Genomic DNA, 20,603 nt, shown 5'->3' on the forward strand with positions numbered 1-20,603 from the left:
GTGCACAGTAATTGACCCTCATGGACGTATCATCATTATCATCAGCATGGGCCATTCCAGTCACGTGGAGGCTATGGAAACAAAGAACGGATGTGGAATGTCACCCTGCCTGCAATCTGGTTTCCTTAAATGATAAAGAGGAAAACGGCGTCCATCCCATCCTTATTTATAATATCAATATTATGGAAGCAACCTAATGCTCAAATGGTAGGGAAATGGTTCCATAAGCTAGGATTCAGGAACTCACATATTCAGCTACTACAAACACCAGCTTTGGAGATGATTATGACGTTAAAAAAAAATCAGGATGTACAATTATATATACTACATATATTAATATTATCTACAAGTATATAGTAAAAAGTCTAAAGAGATATGTATGTTGGTGTTGTTTAGTAGCTAAGTCATGTCTGACTCTTTGCAACTTCATGGACTGTAGCCCAGCAGGCTCCTCTGTTGACAGGATTTCTCAAGCAAGAATACTGGAGTGGGTTGCCATTTCCCTCTCCAGGGCATCTTCTGGACCTAGAGATCAAACTCACATCTCCTGCATTGGCAGATGGATGCTTTACCACTGAGCCGCCAGGGAAGCCCCTAAAAAGACACACACAAAGATAAAGTAAAAGTGGTTGTACTGGGGTACTGTATGAGCACTCAATTTAAATTGTCCTGCTTCCTATTTTCTGAACTCTATTATAGAGTTACTATTTATAACAAAAAAACTTTTCAGGGTTACAGAATCCTGGAACCAGAAGAAGACATATCCATCCTAGAATCTGCCTCTCCCCTCGGTCAGGGATGGAGCCCCCTGCACCACTGTTGGAGAAGAGGTTATCCTTTAAGATGACTGTCCTCACTGGCAGGGAACCGGCTGCCCAGTGTCTGCAGTGGAGCAGGAGCCATTTCTATACATCCTCAGGTGGCCATCTTGACCTTAGATGACACTGAATACACACAATGGCTTCATCCACGAAGGAGGTATTGCTCTCAGCTGAAGATGCTGAGGCAGGGGCGGTACCCTACGGGGAAGATTTATGGGAAGAACCGGGGAGGGCGTGAGACATGGGGGATTTCAGGAGAGAAAGGGGCTTGAGGGAGAAGACCACAGAGTGGCGGGAGGGAAGAGAAGAGAGGGCTTGAGGGGGAGAAAGTTGGGGGAGAGTCAGGGGACGGGCAGTGGGAAGAAAGGGAACAGGAGGAGGAAGGAAGCGGGGTTAGTAAGAAGGGGAAGTGCAAACAGGGGGTGAGGGGAGGTCCCCTTAGGAGGAGAGGTGTGGACAGAGGGACCTGGAGGAGAATGGGACAGACCCAGGGATGGGAGAGAAGAGGTGGGGGGACAGACTGGGGAGGCTGTGGGGAAGAGAGAAGGAAAGAGGTGGAGAGGGCAACGAAAGAGGCCTGGAGGGAAACGGGGAATGAGCAGGAGGCGGGTCTGGAATGGGTGGGTGGGCAGTGAGGGGAGAGAGAGGCTGGGGAGAGATGAGAGTGGGGTACAGAGAAGATGTGGGGAGGGCTGGGGGAGAGAAGGGAAGGGGACCCAGTGAGGGGGAGAGCAAGAGAGGAGAGGAAGGGAAGAGAAAGGGTGGGAGGGTGGAGAGAGGGAGCCCAAGCACACAGCAGCCACAGTCCCCTACCCCTTCCCCGACATCACTTGGTTAACTCGCCCGGCCAGGCGGTGGCTGCTTTTCACAACGTCTTCATCTCTTCCTCCATTTAAAAACCCACAGGTTCCCTAAAAGAGCCAGACAATGTCACAACTGCACCCTGCCCCCACGGCGCGCTATCATCAACCCCTCCAAGTGCCCCCAGTCACATCCACGCTTTTTAAGTGCTGCCAACTCAAAAGGAGAAATCGAGTTCAGTTAGACAACTCTGGGTCTCAAAAGGTAAAAATAGCCATGACTCACTCAGAAACATAAGGGTGCCCAGCAAAGCCAGGAGCCATCCCTCGGGGGGTGGGGGCCGGGTGCATCTCTGACGGCTCTAGCACCACACCTCACACCCATCACCCCTGGTCAAGACAGCCAGGAAGAGCAGGCAACAGGGCACCTTCGCGCATCCGCATTTATAGTACCTGCCCCAAGAGCGGGCCCCCAAGCACCCCATCCCAGGGGCAGGGCTACACCCCCATCAGGACTGTCCCAGCACTCAGCATTCACCTGGCACCAAGGAGGCCCTCCTTAAGAACTCACATGGGACTGGACCAGGCACTTCCTCCCCTCACAGATGTGGGCACACAGCACCCACTTGTGTGTCTCCAGGGTGACACCAACTCCAGGGGACTCGGAGTCACCCTGTGGGAACCCGGAATTGGGATTTAACCAGGCGAGCACGCAAACTACTCAAGCAGAAGCAGGCAGCATCCAGAAGGGCCTGCCAAAGAAGATGCAGATCCAGAGAGAAGCTGGCTGCGGGCTGGGGAAAGCAAAGCCAGAGCAGACCTTCCCAGCGCTCTGCCAAAACAAGGTTCAAGCACCTCCTTCTAGCCCTGGGCACAAAAAGGAGAACTAGCTGGAATAATTAGAGAGGACACTAAGCTAATTAAAGACTTTTCACCCGGGGAGTGGGTGTGCGATGGATAAAACTGGTGCAGCCCCAGAGGACCAGACCTAGAACTGGGCCCCAAGTTTTCTAAGTCTAGAAGAGTCCAGAAAAATCCAGCAAAAACACCAGGGCTGATGTTTGAGCACTGACTGTTAAGAAGTGGAAGTTTAAAGACCCAGTATTTTCAACTGTCTATATATGCTACACTTGGATGCTTAAGGGCTTAAATTTGTTATGCAAAATGAGTAATTAATCAGCACTGAAATATTTATAGTCTTTCATCCAAGACACTGGGAAGAAACAGCAGTATGAACTGAATAGCACTCATCTTGCTCTCTATCCCCTGCGTCTAGGCACAGACCAGCCTCCTGCAGTGGCCCCACCACTTCCCTGGCCCCTGTAAGGAAATAAGCGAAGGCCTTTACAGAGCTTTTCTTGCCAAGTGAATACTGCTCAGGGAGGACAAATATCCCAGGATTTTTTTGTTATCAGTGTTTTTTCCTCCTGAGCCTAACTATAAGCATAGTTTACCAGTGAGGTAAGGCCCATGAGCTCCATTTTGCTTTGCTTAAGTGCCCCCTAATGTGAACTACAGGACTGCCTGTAAGGTATTTATCCATAAAATAATGATCGAGTTGAAAAACAAGCGCTCATCACCAACCAGTTGCCAGTGTAGGGACATAAGCAAAGAAACATGGCATTCCATCAAACCCCCACGTGTGGATTCCGGAGACCAGTCTGGCACCACAGTGTATTCTCCCATGACTGAAATACTCTTAATGGACCCCAGTAATTGCAAAGGAAGTTGCCCAAGCCACTGACTCACAAGTGCTTCAGGATACAGAAGGAAAGTCACAATTCTCCCACAGGATGAAAGAGATGGATCCAAGGGAGCTGCCTGGAGGGACAAAGCAAAACTGAAGTACCCCACCCCTCAAAGAAAATATCAGCAAAAACCATCATAAAAAACAACAAAACCATACTTTCTCTTTTCCTGTATTTCTTTGGAATCTTAGCTGGGATCCTTGGGCTTCTACCAAGTGTTCCACCAAAACGGCTGAGTGGTCCAGGAACACCCCTCCAGGGGATGGGGCATGGACTCTAACCTTCCAGTTACAAACTTACAGGGAGGAGTGATGAAAAGTTTTCGAAATAGACAGCAGCACTAGTTGCACAACACTGTGAATGCACTTCATGCCACTAAGCTGTGCACTTACCAATGGTTAAAATGGCAAATTCTGTTATATATGTTATACCATAATTTCGCAAATAACATGATATACAGACACTGAATTGCATGTGTTAGATGGGTGACCTATATGACATGTGAATAATATCTCAATAAAGCTGTTTTAAAAAACTTCTCAAGGAAACAGGCTGTAGAAAGCTCCTCACAGTGCTGGGGGGCGGGCAGCAGGGCTGGGGGGAGGGGAGATCAGTAGCCTGATTTTTACTAAGCACCGATACAGGTGGCTGGTTCTCTCTCAGTGAAAGAAAGCTGGGTTCTGCACCTGGGGGCCCAGGTCAATTGCCTCTTGGAGTCTCAGTTCCATCATCTGATGGTGTGGTCGACGGCTGCCAAGGGCCCTACCAGCACTCCAGAACTGGGCACCAATAGCTGGGCAGCAGCAGGACCATTATGTGTCACCTGGCATCTAAGAACATCCCACCAGGAAGGCAAAACATCAGGGGAGCCACACATGCAAGAGGGAAGTTCAACAACTTCACAACCCAGGTAAGGACAGAAGCGGGGTAAGCTGTGTGAAGACACTGTCCACTCAAAGGACAAAACAGTGAAGAGTCCTGCTGTCCATTGACTTCTTGGTCCATTCATAAAGCAAAGGCTGTGGCCAGAGAGGAAAGTCTTAGGTTCCAGAACGGCTAGGATGAAGGAAGGGAACAGTGCTCGACCATCTGTGTAACACCCAGAGCCGGCTTCCCCAGAGCTCAGGGCCGGATAAGTGTGGTGGAGACTGGCGCGCTGCAGGAGGCAACGCAGCATCTCTGGCCTCTGTCCACCAGATGCCAGCAGGCTGGCTTCCCCCAGCAGCTGCCACCCCCAGACACTGCCAAATGTCCCCCCAGGGGTTGGGGGCAGAATTGCCCCTGGTTGAGAACCACTGCCAGAGAGAACTTGCTATCTTAAACTTGTAGCTCTTTGTTGAAGCCATGTGACACATGCGGCATTACCGTTCTTCACCCGCTGCTGTGCAGGCCACTGGGAACTGTTAGCAAATAGACCTTGTCAGCACCCTGTGCCTGCAGGAGTTTATAGAACTGCACACATACTCCTGGCAGCCAATAGCCTCAAAGAATTTCAAGTAGTAGCTGCACTTGGGTGAGAGGGTTATTCATTTATTCATTCGTTCACTAACATATGGCACTTACCCTCTGCCAGGCAATGAGCCAGGGCGATGCAGTTGGGGACACCCAGCTAGAGATGAACAGACTTAACACAAGATGAAGTGTTGTAAAACAACCTTTGGAGCAGGCCTCAAAAGAGGAATAAGGGAGCGGTAGGCTGAATAATACTCCACCAAAGAGGTCCACATCCTAATTCCCAGAACCCATGAGTATGCTACCTTCCATGGCAAAGGGGCTTGGCAGATGTGATTAAGTTAAGGATCTTGAGATGGGGAGTGAAGTGAGTGAAGTTGCTCAGTCATGTCTGACTCTTTGCGACCCCGTGGACTGTGGCCCATGGCTCCTCCGTCCTTGGGATTCTCAAGGCAAGAATACTGGAGTGGGTTGCCATTTCCTTCTCCAGAGGATCTTCCCGAACCAGGGATCAAACCCAGCTCTCCCGCATCACAGGCAGATGCTTTAACCTCTGAGCCACCAGGGAAGCCTCTGAGATGGGGAGAGTATCCTCAATTATCTGGGTGGGCACAGTATAATACAACAGTACTTATAAAATGAAGGCAGGAGGGTCAGAGAAAGAGAGAAGGAGACATGAGGACAGAAGCAGAGGTGAGAGTGATGCGGCCACAAACCAAGGAATGCAGGCTGTCTTTAGAAGCTGGAAAAAGCAAGGGAATGATTTCATTTCTCAATACTGAGTCATAACTCCAGGAGAGGCTTGTTCCAGACTAGGAGCACATTCTCCTCCTTCTCTGAGGTCCTGTATCACTTATAATGGCATATTATTTTATGAGCAGAGTGCCCACAAACTCATGTACTCTGGACCTCAGCCTTCTCATCTGCAAGGCAATGAGGTTCTATACTTGATCTTGACCATGCAGCAAAACCCCTGGAGGGCTCATTAATGCTCTCACCTTCCTGACTCAGTGGATAGAATTAGGGCCAGAGAACTGGTATTTCAAACAGAATTCCAGGAGGCTGCAGCTGCTGATTGGGGGACCACATTCTGAGTACCACTGTATTAGAGATCCTCCTTCTCTCACATTGAAAGGATTCCAGTACTTTCCTGCATTCCATCTCTCCCATTAACAGCTGTGCTGCTTCTCGGTTTTCAGCAGCTTGCTCTATCCCTCCGGAATGATTCCAGGTGGAGTGTGCAAGTTGTCCATTCTGTAAAGGCTAAACAACAGCCCCCAGATGGGGTGATATTAAGGAAGTCACCCCCAAATATACCTAGATAGCTCTTATCTCCCCACCACCAAGTCCTACTCCCCACCCCCACTCATCACATAGTTGACAAGACCACTCAGTAATCAAGTGAGAACACAGATGAAGCAGGAACTTGTCCAAACCACCAAAGTCACCCAATGTCCCTGGGTCCTGGCTTCTAGGAGCAACTCTGGCTTCTTCACCAATCCCAGCCTTACTCTGGTTTTCCCTGCTTCTAAGTAAGGTTACTAAGGCACTCGATCAGGACTCACTCCTACTTCCTAACACCACCTAATCCAGAGGAAACCTCTCTCACTGTGGTAGCCCTGGCATGCCCACAGCACAGGGCTGTTCCACTGCAGGTGGTCCTGGGGGGTGAGGGAGAGGAGGGCAGTGATGGTTCCTATCCAACTTTCATATTTCAACTCAATCTCCTCAAAGATGCTGTCCTTAACCCTCCGCAACCTAAGTCAGATCCCACCTCTCTAATCTCCTTTCACAAGACCTATCAGGGCTTATAATTACATATTGTTGTAAGTATTGGACTCCAGCCTACCTCTCCCACTAGAATGAGAAACCCAAGCTGGCAGGTCTGTGTGCTGTGTGTCTGTTCCTAGCACAATGCTGGGCACAAAGCAGGAGGTCAATAAATATCAGAGGGATAGATGGATAAACAGACAACTGGCTTTGAAACAATTACAAATATAAATGGTGACCAGAGAATATCAATAACACAGTAAGAATTAGAGCTGTCAGAGAAGAAACAAACAAGATCTGTGCAGCCAGGAGGTAGTTGTGATGGCTAGAAGAGGATAAAGTAAAGGTCATTATAGATAAGAGGTGGAGCCTTCCATCTCTAACTTGAGTCTATTTATTGAACATATTATATTCATTTCAGCTTTAGTTGATTTAGCATAAAGCAGTCTACCAACACTAACACAATGCACTGCTAACGACAGTCCACACTTTGTTGTTACTCTGGGATTCTTTAAACAGAAATCCTTCACTGGGCTTGCAGATCCTCCACGGCTCCCAGATTTGGGTTGCAATAATATTTGTGCAGTTGTAATTACAAGAGCCTTTCTCTGCATTTACTGAAGGCATCTTCCTGCAAACTCAGATGGCACATTCTGAGTGCACTTTTTAAGAGGCCATTTCACAACTAACTGGCTTCATTTCAGGGTTTGGGATTTGATGCTTTGCAGTTGTTTTTCAGATCAAAGACTATGTAATACAGCTTTATTGTGTTATCCATCATGTGAAAAATCATTATCAGACTCGATAAGAGTGGAAGTGTATCAAATTAATAAACTGGACAAATCTGAAAACCAAAGTGATACGGGGGACTGGAAAGGGGGGTGTGCCTGTGTGTACACACACCTGCTTCAGAAATAACATTGTTAGGTGGCTCCGTCAGAAGACATACAGCATCAATTGTTAAATAACTCTGCTTCATCACAAATACACTGCTGAAAAAGCTTTAGAAAACAGCATGTGATCTTCACCCCCAAAGTACTTTCAGCATCTCAAGTCTCACTCTAAACATTTTAATGAATTAAATGACAGCGTCCATTTTACTCTTAGCACTGCTAAGTATTAACACCTGAAATAAATGAAAATCACTTTCAGCGCCCCCTCTCCCTTTTGTAATGATTACAGTAAAAAAGATTAAGCCTTAAAGGGCTATAAACTGCAGAAGCACTTTCTATTTTCTTAGGAGGTTCTGGATAATGAAAATAGTTCAGACTTGAAAGATAAATTACAGGTCTGTTTCTTAAAAAGAACTCAGTCCTCTTTCCACTGAGATACAGAAAACACAGTCCAGCCATGAAAGTAGACGCTTGGATCAAACATCTTTTGTGTGTGTGTGTGCGATCCTTTAGGTGACCCACCCAAAAGGACAGATGATCAAAATAGCATTTGGGGTTACCTCAGGAGAAACCAATCTGTTGTGAAAGTAATGGGTGATGTTTCAAGTATATACTTTGTTGATGAACTAAATTATCTTATTAGGTGCCAAAGCAAAACAAGAGTGCCAAGCTAAGTGTTTTGCCTTCCACTATCCCCTCATTCATTCATTCATTCATTCATTCAGTAAATATTTATTTAGAGACTACCCTGTGCCAGCCACCAAAGAAAACACTGCTGAACAAAACAGCACAACACAGCAATGTCCCCACGTTCATGGAGCTACAGTAGGGGACAGAATGTTAAACTCAAATAAATAGGGAATAGTGCTATTTTTAAAAAGTGCTATAGGAGAAAGGGTAACAGAAAGGAACCAAATTAAACTAGGAGTGGTGCAGGGATCAGAGAAGGGCACTGAGAAAAAAGTGACATTGAAGTTGAGAAGCCATCAGATCGTCATCACTTTGGAAAAGGAAAACCATTTCTGGAAAATGACCACAAATGGGATTTCAACTCTGTCAGCAGCTGCTGGGGTTAAACCTCTCCCTTTCCAGTGCATCTGTCTTCACCACTAACTACTGGCCATTCACTGTCTGACTCACCTACCTAAATACTATGACCTGAACCCAGAAAGGTCTCACTTCATTATGATTTATTAAAATCTACAGTCTTCCTATACTTGGCCTAGAAACACCTCAAAGTAATCTGCCAGAGGCATGAAAAACAGACTGCCTACCACCAAGAATATTACCTGGGTGGGCCAAACGTTTAACAGCCCCGGCAATCTCAAGTCCATTGCCCAATAAAGTGCCAGTTCGTCTGGGCAACGTGGCTCCAATACTCTGGGGTCTATACCAGATGGGACCCAGGGGACATAACAGTTTGTTGGCTACTTAGAACTGATCTTTGACCAGTAAATCAAGGACTATATCACCCTTTCCAGTTCCCCAACCCTGCAGACTTAGAGGGTGTGGGAAGTGGCCTTTGAGCATCACCGAGCAGAGAGCTTGCCAGACTGAAGAGAGGCAGGCTGGCAGAGAGGGGTTCAGGGCTGAGAGGAAGAGGGACGTCAAGGGAGGCGGGTCAAGGCGCTTCAGACCCTAGGACTGCACGCCAGCCCGGGTAATGGGGCGTTTCCCGCCACCCCCACCACCACGTCAGCCCCCGGCAAAGGCACCCGGGCCCCCGCCGCCTCTGCAGCGGGGCCAGGCGGGAACGGCAAGCGGCGCGCAGGGCCGGAGCCCACCAGCTCCCGGTACCCCCGCCCTCAGCGCAAGGAAGGCGCGCTGGGGGCGAGAAAATGGCCAAGACAAAACTCTCCCCGCCCACCCGAAAAGCCAACCACACCCCCTGCATCCCTCCGCGCCAGCCGCCCCGGGCCGGCCCCCGCGCTCTTCCACCCAGGCCCCCGCGGGGTTCCAGTGGGCGCCGGGCGGGCTCGGCAGGGACGCGGGCGCGAGTGGGAGTGAACAGGGGCGCGCGAGGCAGGCAGGGTGCCCACCCCGGTGTCACCCGCCGGGGCCCTGCCCCTAGGGCGCCCTCCTCAGCTCCGCGGTCCCGGGACAGGCGCGCCGCCCCAGGCTGCGGTGAGCACCCGTTCGCCCCCCACTCACCCATTGGCGTCGAGCCGGGCCGGGCCGCCGAGGCAGCGTGAAAGTTAGCGGAGGCGGACGCGGGGGTCAAGGCGCCGGGACCTGGGCGCGGGATTCGGGGCGCTGGTATGTGGGCGCGGGGGTCGGATGGCTGGGTCGGCTTTTTCCTCTGTAGCGGCGGCCGCGGCGGCTCAAAGCCGCCCGCTGCTGCCTCTGCTGCTGCTGCTGCTGCTGCCCCGGGGCGACTCCTGCTGCTGCTGCATCGCGACCCGCTGCGCCCGGCTGCGCCGGGTTTCCTGCTCCCCGCTAGTGGAAATTGCGAAAAAAAAAAAAAAAAAAAAAAGCGCCACCCAGCCCAGCGCCCAGCAGTCGCGGCCGCGCAGCCCGCTCTCCCCTCCTCCTCGCCGCCGCCGCCGCCGCCGCTCCTGCGGCTCCGCCTGCCGGGGACGCGCGGCCGCCAGGGCGGGGGCGGGGCTGGAGGGGCGGGGCCAGTGGGCGGAGCCTTCGAGGGACCGGGCTGGCGCCCGGGGCGTCTCTGTGACTGCTGCGCTCCGGCGCCCCCCTCACCGCCTGCTGGGGAGGGACCCAGCTCTGCGAGGCTGCCCCCCACCTTTGGCGGCTCCGCTAACGCCCCGGGAAATGCCGCGAGACTCCTCGAGACCAGAGGAGGGGAGGAAGGGTCTGAGGGGAGGGGGCGTCCAGGTGGAGGGGCACGTGGAAAGGAGATGGAAAAAGCTGATCCCAAAGGTGCGACGTGAGGTGGAGGCCAGGTTGGGGGAGGGGAGACCGTGGGCAGGTGAGGGGCTGAACACCTGCTGAGGGTGATGACAGGTAATCCCGGGGCGTCTCGGCAACCCAGAAGGCTTCACAGAGGGGGCTGTTGGGAAGGAGAAGGGGTTTATCCTACGGAGGGAGAGGAACGCTGTTTCCCTTCAGTGCAGCGTGGGAACGGCAGACCAGGCGCGAGTTCGGCTTGTAGGGGGTGGTGAGTTGGAGATGCAGAAAGAGAAGTGAAGCCAGTGGGCTGCATCGCCACACACCGACCCTCATACGGACTCCTAACCCAGCACCCCCCTGCCTGAGTCAGGTGGGATTCACTGCTCAGCAATGTTCCAGGCTCTCATGTTCCCAGGAATCCACTGAGCCAATTCCCCACCAACAGGCAACATTGTGCCACACTGAGCTGATCCCCAGATCAGGGCAGCCTACCCTTGAGTGGGCACTAAAATGAAAACAGCGAATTTATGTTAGTTCACAGGTAACGCACAAGCTCCTTTTGGAGTCCTTTCACTACCACACCTTTCACCATACTCTGACATCCACCACATTCATTTACCGACTCGTTATTTCCTTTTCCCTTTCCACCATCTGGTGGTAGGAAGAGATAGTGAAATAGATGGGAGACATTCAGGAAGAGAGAAAATAAAGACAATAAAGAAATTACATTCAAAGAAACTAAATAATTGACCACTGAAAAATGGAGGAGACTGAGGGTTAGTGAATCCACAAGTGACAAAAACAGACCCCTTACCAAATACAGGTTGTCTTCCTGCCTCAACAATAATGTTGGGGCAACTCTTGTAAATTGGTTACATCCTGGGATTTCTACAGAAAGATGTACTTATAACTGTTTCATTAGCTTAAAACAAACCAAAAAACCCTTCAAAGTCAGGGTCTTACCAACAAGAAATCAGTAGCTTCATCCTTCTAATACTTTCTGTGTGTATCAGAGAAATCTAGACAAGAGACTAATCAAGGAGAAGACCCATCCAACACAGCTGCTGAGAGGTGGTAGTGACATCAGTGACACACTCCTGTGGAAGGGATTAAAGAACATGGCAATTAAGAATCTGAAGTGTTGAAGGCACACATGAATATTCAATTAGACCTGCTCCAGGCACCATGGCATCTCACTCATTGCACGCCTTGGCATATCAGGGCGATGAGACCTTTTGATATGATCTTAGAGTTGACAAAACACTGAAACACATAAACCCTGGCTAAAACTCAGTTACTGGGAATTTTCTTGAACCCTACCCTGCCTAGATCTGATAGATAGAGTGCCTGATGAACTATGGAATGAGGTTCGTGACATTGTACAGGAGACAGGGATCAAGACCATCCCCATGGAAAAGAAATGCAAAAAAGCAAAATGGCTGCCTGGGGAGGCCTTACAAATAGCTGCGAAAAGAAGAGAGGCAAAAAGCAAAGGAGAAAAGGAAAGATATAAGCATCTCAATGCAGAGTTCCAAAGAAGAGCAAGGAGAGATAATAAAGCCTTCTTCAGTGATCAATGCAAAGAAATAGAGGAAAAGAACAGAATGGGAAAGACTAGAGATCTCTTCAAGAAAATTAGAGATACCAAGGGAACATTTCATGCAAAGATGGGCTCAATAAAGGACAGAAATGGTCTGGACCTAACAGAAGCGGAAGATATTAAGAAGAGGTGGCAAGAATACACGGAAGAACTGTACAAAAAAGATCTTCACGACCCAGATAATCATGATGATGTGATCACTAATCTAGAGCCAGACATCTTGGAATGTGAAGTCAAGTGGGCCTTAGAGAGCATCACTACAAACAAAGCTAGTGGAGGTGATGGAATTCCAGTTGAACTGTTTCAAATCCTGAAAGATGATGCTGTGAAAGTGCTGCACTCAATATGCCAGCAAGTTTGGAAAACTCAGCAGTGGCCACAGGACTGGAAAAGGTCAGTTTTCATTCCAATCCCAAAGAAAGGCAATGCCAAAGAATGCTCAAACTACCGCACAATTGCACTCATCTCACATGCTAGTAAAGTAATGCTCAAAATTCTCCAAGCCAGGCTTCAGCAATACGTGAACCGTGAACTGCCTGATGTTCAAGCTGGTTTTAGAAAAGGCAGAGGAACCAAAGATCAAATTGCCAACATCCGCTGGATCATGGAAAACGCAAGAGAGTTCCAGAAAAACATCTATTTCTGCTTTATTGACTATGCCAAAGCCTTTGACTGTGTGGATCACAATCAACTGTGGAAAATTCTGAAAGAGATGGGAATACCAGACCACCTAACCTGCCTCTTGAGAAATTTGTATGCAGGTCAGGAAGCAACAGTTAGAACTGGACATGGAACAACAGACTGGTTCCAAATAGGAAAAGGAGTACGTCAAGGCTGTATATTGTCACCCTGCTTATTTAACTTATATGCAGAGTATATCATGAGAAACGCTGGGCTGGAAAAAGCACAAGCTGGAATCAAGATTGCCAGGAGAAATATCAATAACCTCAGATATGCAGATGACACCACCCTTATGGCAGAAAGTGAAGAGGAGCTAAAAAGCCTCTTGATGAAAGTGAAAGAGGAGAGCGAAAAAGTTGGCTTAAAGCTCAACATTCAGAAAACGAAGATCATGGCATCCGGTCCCATCACTTCATGGGAAATAGATGGGGAAACAGTAGAAACAGTGTCAGACTTTATTTTGGGGAGCTCCGAAATCACTGCAGATGGTGACTGCAGCCATGAAATTAAAAGACGCTTACTCCTTGGAAGAAAAGTTATGACCAACCTAGATAGTATATTCAAAAGCAGAGACATTGCTTTGCCGACTAAGGTCCATCTAGTCAAGGCTATGGGTTTTCCTGTGGTCATGTATGGATGTGAGAGTTGGACTGTGAAGAAGGCTGAGCGCCGAAGAATTGATGCTTTTGAACTGTAGTGTTGGAGAAGACTTTTGAGAGTCCCTTGGACTGCAAGGAGATCCAACCAGTCCATTCTGAAGATCAACCCTGGGATTTCTTTGGAAGGAATGATGTTAAAGATGAAACTCCAGTACTTTGGCCACCTCATGAGAAGAGCTGACTCATTGGAAAAGACTCTGATGCTGGGAGGGATTGGGGGCAGGAGAAGAAGGGGACGACCGAGGATGAGATGGCTGGATGGCATCACTGAGTCAATGGACGGGAGTCTGAGTGAACTCCAGGAGTTGGTGATGGACAGGGAGGCTTGGCATGCTGCGATTCATGGGGTCACAAAGAGTCGGACACGACTGGGCAACTGAACTGAACCCTTAAACAGCAAACTGGTGGCTGAACTCTGCAGGGCTAAGAAAAAAACAGCAGTGTGTATTATGTCCTGCTTAATTTTATTCACTTCTGTCCTACTTAGAGAAGACAGTCTTTACTTCTCCCAGGTTCACACAGGCAAAGACAGATGACCTGAACTTTTGTGGCTTGTTTTGGTTCTGGTCTATTTCAAGACATGTTTGCCTTCTTGAACCAGAGTCCTGTGTTCTAGGTATGTCAAGACAGACTCCTTGATCTAGGTATATTTCCTGCATGAACAAATTTGTCATTTTTTCACAGAAGAAAAACTGATAGCAAGACAACGTTTTTGAAAACTCCTGAGCTGTGCTCTAATTTTAATGCCTTAAGTAAACTAAGTTGTATCAGTTCTATCCATAACACTATAGACTTTTTCCATTTTGAATTGCTCTAAATTACAAAGATGGACATTCTTTCCCTTTCATACCCCCTACCACAGACACACCTATTGTTTGGTTCTTCTGAATTGTCCCTATTGTCCTTTTATTTCTCCTTTGAGAAACTTTTGCTGACTAGCATAAGGGAATTAAAAATTAAGATTTTAATCCAGCTGCTGACAAGAGTAGATATGTAATTTCTCATCCTGCCTCCCTCTTAAAAGAGTATTTTTTAACAGAATAGTGCACTACTTCAAATTATGTCAGTTCATCCCATGAAGATGACTAGAGAAATACAATCAGATTTCATACCACATCCTTGTCCCACTGAACTCCCATGTCTACCAGGATAGATGATGCATTTGGGGGAATGGAGAGTAGCAGAACTGCCACACATAGACTGAAAAGGCCCCATTGTGTCACTCGGTGGTGATAACATTTTGGGTGCAGTAGGAGGCATTGAGCCTCTGCTCATGGAGTGCTCACAGCCTGTCCTGCTCACACTCTTGGACTAGACATCTGTAATTTGCATGTGATGAATGATACTTTGCTTTGATAACCTTTAATATCATCTTTACATTAAATATAACTTACATGCAGAGTGCTTTACAAAGGGAAAGGGAAGTCGCTCAGTCATGTCCGACTCTTCGTGACCCCATGGACTGCAGCCCACCAGGCCCCTCCATCCATGGGACAGTCATTATCCTGTGCTTCTGATGAGCTTTATGGAGAGATGTAAAAACCTCATGGTGCCAGAATATAGGAAGTGGTCAATAAAAATGATGGGGCAAGTCAAAAGGGCCAAAGCTGGAACAATCCAAGGAACAAAATCAATAACCATTTCACTGGATTATAATCCAAAGAAGAAAAGTCTTATCTTTAAGTCCCTAAGGAGAAATATAACAGACAAAATAAGTAAATACGTCAGAGAGACCAGCCAAATCTTCCTTACTGAGGAATTCCAATTAATAAATGGAAAGAAATGAGGGAAAGAGAAAATCGCCATTGAAAACACCACATTAACATTTATAGTGTACATAACACCCCTCAAATTCTCAAAAGAGCAGGTACAGGTTTAAGAAAGAACCCTGTAGATAGCACGGTAAGTGAGCAGTCAGAGTTCTGTGCTCGCATTTTTTTTTCTTTTTTTTTTTGTTATTTTTTTCTTTTTTTTCCCTACACTCACATTTTTGAGGTAGGCTTTTCCCGCCTTCCTTTGCATCATGCACACTGGGTTAAAGGTCACCTGCCCAGATCAAGTCACAGAAATAACTTCTCTATGTGGCTGACTCCACTTGATAACCACGCATAGATTGACCCATTCATTGCCCTTTTATCTTTTTTGTTGAATTCTTTGCAACAAATCTAACAAAATTGGTTTTATCAGCTCTACAAAGATAAAACTACTCAGAGAAGCAGATCATTTATAAAACTGAACCATGATTGGAACTTCCCTTGGGGTCCGCTGGCTAAGACTCCACACTCCCAATGCAGGGGGCCTGGGTTCAATCCCTGGTCAGGGACCTAGATCCCACATGCCTCAACTAAGAGTTTGCAATGCTGCAACTAAAGATCCTACATACCACAACTAAGACACAACATAGCCAATTAAATATTTTTTAACAAAAACTAAACTATGATTATTTTTTACAAAGTTTGTAGGAAAGGCTTGCTTTGTAAAGGAATACACAAAGAAAGTAAAGGAAAACACAAAGGAAGTAAGTAGGAGATGAAATGTGCTCTCCCATCAGGCTATAACAGGAATAGGTGTTCTTGTTAACAGATCCAAAGAATGCCTGCTTAACTGACTTCAAAGTTGATCAGTGAGAGGAACTTGCATCTGAAACACACAAGAGGAGCCCCATTGTAGACTAACTTGTCAAGAACATTTTCCATCCCTTTCACAGCATTGCTTTGTCTAAGAAAATAGCAGATTGGGAGGACAGTCCTAGGAGATTAACAAGCAATATGGTTTCCACTATTTTCTTCCTACTCTACCTGGCCCCCTTTCCCCCAAGATTACAAGGGGTTCTGTGTAAAGAAGGGCATTTTCACAATTAAAAAGTGAATCAAGTGACATTCCCAAAAAGTTCCAAAGGCACTTGGCATTAATTTAAGATCATGTGTGTGAAATATACATTGTAATAAGTATATACAACTTTAAATAGAGTAATTGGAGTTTGACATCAGAATAAATCATCCTGACAGGGCAATTTTTTAAAATGGGAGCTAATCAACAATAGGGCTTCCCCAGTGGCTCAGTGGTAAGGAACCCCCCACCAATGCAGGAGGCACAAGAGGCACAGGTTCAATCCCTGGGTTGGGAAGATGGCCTGGAGGAGGAAGTGGCAACCCACTCCAATACTCTTGCCTGGGAAATTCCATGGACAGAGGAGCCTGGCGGGCTACAGTCCACTGGGTCGCAAGAGAGTTAAGACATGACTGAGCGACTGAGCACACGCACATATAGGGAACAGAGATGAGGAAAGGAAAGAAAGATTTTGTTAGCTGGTTTGGAGTAGATGAAAAGATCAACCAAGTGCAGGAGGAAGTCATTGGGGGTGAGGAGGAGATTCTGAGTTCAAACTGGAATACAAAAGGGAATGAAGCAGTCATCCATGCTACAGCATAGGTGATCCTTGAAAACATCATGCTAAGTGAAAGAAGTCAGATATAAAAGGACATACAATCATGTGGTTCCATTTACAAGAAATGTCCAGAACAAGCAAGTCTAAAGAGACAGAAAGATGATGAGGGGCTGGAGGAATTGGGGAGTGACTACTAATGGGTACAGAGTTTCCTTTGGGAGTGACAAAAATGTTTTGAAATTGATTGTGGTCATAGTTGGACATAGATGGGAATCCCAGACCACACTACCTGCCTCCTGACAAACCTGTATGCAGAACAACAAGCAACAGTTAGAACTGGACATGGAACAACAGACTGGTTCAAAGCTGGGAAAGGAGTATGACAAAGCTGTATATTGTCACCCTGCTTATTTAGCTTATATGCAGAGTACATCATGTGAAATGTCAGGTTGGATGAATCGGAAGCTGGAATCAAGATTGCTAGGAGAAATATCAACAAGCTCAGATATGCAGATCATACCACCCTAATGGCAGAAAGTGAAGAGGAACCTTGATGTGAAGATGCGATGTGATGTGAACCAGAAAGTGAAGAGCCTCTTGATGATGGTGAAAAAGGAGAGTGAAAAAGCTGGTTTGAAACTCAACATTCAAAAGACTAAGATCATGGCCACCAGTCCCATCACTTCATGGCAAACAGATGGGGAAACAATGGATACAATGACAGACTTTATTTTCTTGGGCTCCAAAATCACTGCACATGGCAACTGCAGCCCTGAAATTAAAAGATGCTTACTCCTTGGAAGAAAAGCTATGACCAAACTAGACAGCATATTAAAAAGCAGAGACACTACCAACAAAGGTCTGTCTAGTCAGAGCTATGGTTTTTCTAGTAGTCATGTATGGATGTGAGAGTTGGACCATAAAGAAGGCTGAGCACCAAAGAATTGATGCTTTTGCACTGTGGTTTGGAGAACACTCTTGAGAGTCCCTTGGACAGCAAGGAGATCCAACCAGTCAATCCTAAGGGAAATCAACCCTGAATGTTCATTGGAAGGTCTGGTGCTGAAGCTAAAGCTCCAATACTCTCCTGCGAAGAGCCTTCTCACTGGAAAAGACTCTGATGCTGGGAAAGATTGAGGGCAAGAGGAGAAGTGGGCAACAGAGGATGAGATGGTTGGATGGCATCACCGACTCGATGGACAGGAGTTTGAGCAAACTCCAGGAGATGGACACGGAATGGACACAGAAGCCTGGTGTGCTGCAGTCCATGGGGTTGCAAAGAGTCAGTCACGACTTAGTGACTCAAAAACAACATCTATAATTATTGCACTATACTCTACGAAGATAATAGAAAACTGCTGGATTATATACTTAAAAATGGGTGAATTGATAGTATATAAACTATATCCCAACAAAGACTGTTTTATATATATAAAAGAGTGATAATGGGGGCAGAGTTTCAGTTTGGGAACAGAAAAAAGTTCCAGAGATGGATGGAACAATGTAAAGGTACTGTGCCTTCACATTGTTTCATCTGAACTGTCCACTTAAAGATGATTACAATGGTAAATTTTATGTATATTTTACCACAATAAGAAAAGAAAGTGTTACTGCATTTGTAGAGCCTGACAGGGATGGTTTTCCCTATGTTTTGTCCTATCCATTAGCAACTCCACATTGCTTCCCAGACAGATCATCAGTACTGCAATAACTGCTACCGCATTACCCTCAGCGTCACTTCTTCAGGATTCAGAGAAACCACATCCAGCAGCCTGAGCTGAGGGTGATGAGCCACCACCACCCCCCAGGTTGTCAAGCCCCCAGTGCACACAGCCAACCCAGATGGGTCCTCAAGCCCCAGACACTGTAAGACTTAGTGGAAAAGTCTCTGGACCAGGCCCCCAGTTACAGGTATACTTCATTTTATTGCACTTTACTATGCTTCACAGATACTGTGTTTCTTACAAATTGACAGTTTGTGGCAACCCTGCCTCAACTAACTCTATTGGCCCCATTTTCCCAGCAGCATTTGGTTACTATGTCTCTGTGTCACATCTGTGAAATCCTTACAAGATCTGAAACTTGTTCATTATTGTTATGTTTATTATGGTGGTCTTTGATGTTACTAGGACTTGCTGGAAGCTTGACGATGTTTAGCATTTTTTAGAAATAAAGTATTTTTTAAGTTACGGTGTGTACATTTTTTAGACATAATGCTATTACACACTTAATAGACTTCAGGATAGTGTAAACATAATTTTATATGCACTGGGAAACCAACAAAATGTGTGTGACTCATTTGATTACACTAATCACTTTACTGCTATGGTCTGGAACCCAACTGGCAATATCTCTGAGGTCTGCCTGTAATAAGGTAGCATGAAACCCTTTTCTGGCACAACTTCTTGTTATATAGAGCCCAGCAGATCAAGTTCCTCTCCTCAAAAATAATTAGAGGCCAGCCAGAGGCAAAAGTGGGAAGTATATCAAGGTCATCTTTGTTTGGCTTTTTGTCTGTTTTTCTTTTTTCACTTTTTTATTGAAGTACACTTGATTTACATGTTGTGTTACTTTCGGGTTTACAGCAAAGTGACTCAGTTACATGTATTTTTCAGATTATTTTCTATTATAGGTTATTACAAGATATTGAATACAATTCTCTGTGCTATATGGTAGACCCTTGTTATTCATGTATGTTATGTATAGTTCAATAGTTTACTAATCCCATACTACTCTAATTTATACTTCCTCCCACCTTCCCTTCTCCTTTGGTGACCATAAATTTGTTTTCTGTTTCTGTGAGTATATTTCTGTAAGTGATGTTGGGAAAGCCAGGTAACTTCATGTAGATCAATGATATTAAAACACTCCCCTTGCACCACATACAAAAAGAAACTCAAAATGGTTTAAAGACCTAAAATAAGACATGACACCATAAAACTCCTAGAAGACAATATAGGCAAACATTCTCCATCATAGCAATAATTTCTTAGATCAGCCTCCCAAGGCAGAAGAAATAAAAACAAAAATAAACAAATGGGACCTAACCAAACTTAACAACTTAGGCACATCAAAAAAAAAAAAATCAAGAAAACAAAAAGACAACCAATGGAATGGGAGAAAATATTTTTAAACAATGCAAACTTCCAAAATATATACACAGCTCATGCAACTCAATATCGGCAAAACAACTGAATCAAAAAAAAAAAAAAATGGGCAGAAGAACTAAATACACATTTCTCCAAAGAAGACATACAGACCCCACATGAAAAGATGCTCCAACATCACTAATTATTAGAGAAATACAAATCAAAACCACAACGAGGTGCCACTTGCCATGGGTCAGAATGGCTATCATCAAGAAGTCTACAAATAATACATGCTAGAGAGGGTGTAGAGGTGCCACACATTGGTGGGAATGTGGATTGATGCAGTCACTAAGGAAAACAGTATGGAGGTTCCTTGACTAAAGACAGAGCTACCATAAGATCCAGCAATCCAACTCCTGGGTATATAGTATATATCTGAAAATGAAAACTCTAATTTGAAAAGATATATGCACCCCAATGTTCATAGCAGCACTAGTTACAATAGCCAGAATATGGAAACAACCCAAATGCTCATCAACAGACAACTGCTATAAGATGTGAGATTTTAAATATATGTACATATATATATATATATATGTCAGACAAGACAGATATTGTATTACTTCTATGTGGAATCTAACAAAATATGTCAAATAAGTCTATATACATCTTAAGGTGCGGTTCCCAGAGCAGCGCTGTGGTGGCACATGGGAAGTTAACCATGCACACTGTGGACACCTCCCCAGATCTCCCAAATCAGGAACTCCAAGGGGCCCCAGTGATCTGAGTTTGAACCAGTCCTCCAGGGAATTCTGATGCAGCTCAAATCTGAGAACCTCACTGGACCTCAGCATC

At 46.1% G+C, this 20,603-nt stretch overlaps 1 protein-coding gene across 2 annotated transcripts in view; it reads right to left on the bottom strand.

Annotated features, from left to right (window-relative positions):
* Positions 1 to 11,428, bottom strand: part of SH3KBP1 (SH3 domain containing kinase binding protein 1) — a 335,566-nt gene extending 324,138 nt beyond the window's left edge. The window contains exon 1 of one of the 2 annotated variants that reach the window (XM_070291401.1): positions 9,636 to 11,428. In XM_070291401.1, coding sequence (XP_070147502.1) covers positions 9,636 to 9,639 — 4 coding nt within the window. In that variant the 5' untranslated portion in view covers positions 9,640 to 11,428. The remainder of the gene's footprint in view (positions 1 to 9,635) is intronic. The other variant, XM_070291398.1, reaches the window with a different exon arrangement.
* Positions 11,429 to 20,603: the final 9,175 nt, after the last annotated feature.

Source organism: Ovis canadensis, chromosome X, assembly GCF_042477335.2.
Source record: "Ovis canadensis isolate MfBH-ARS-UI-01 breed Bighorn chromosome X, ARS-UI_OviCan_v2, whole genome shotgun sequence".
Classification (NCBI taxonomy): domain Eukaryota; kingdom Metazoa; phylum Chordata; class Mammalia; order Artiodactyla; family Bovidae; genus Ovis; species Ovis canadensis.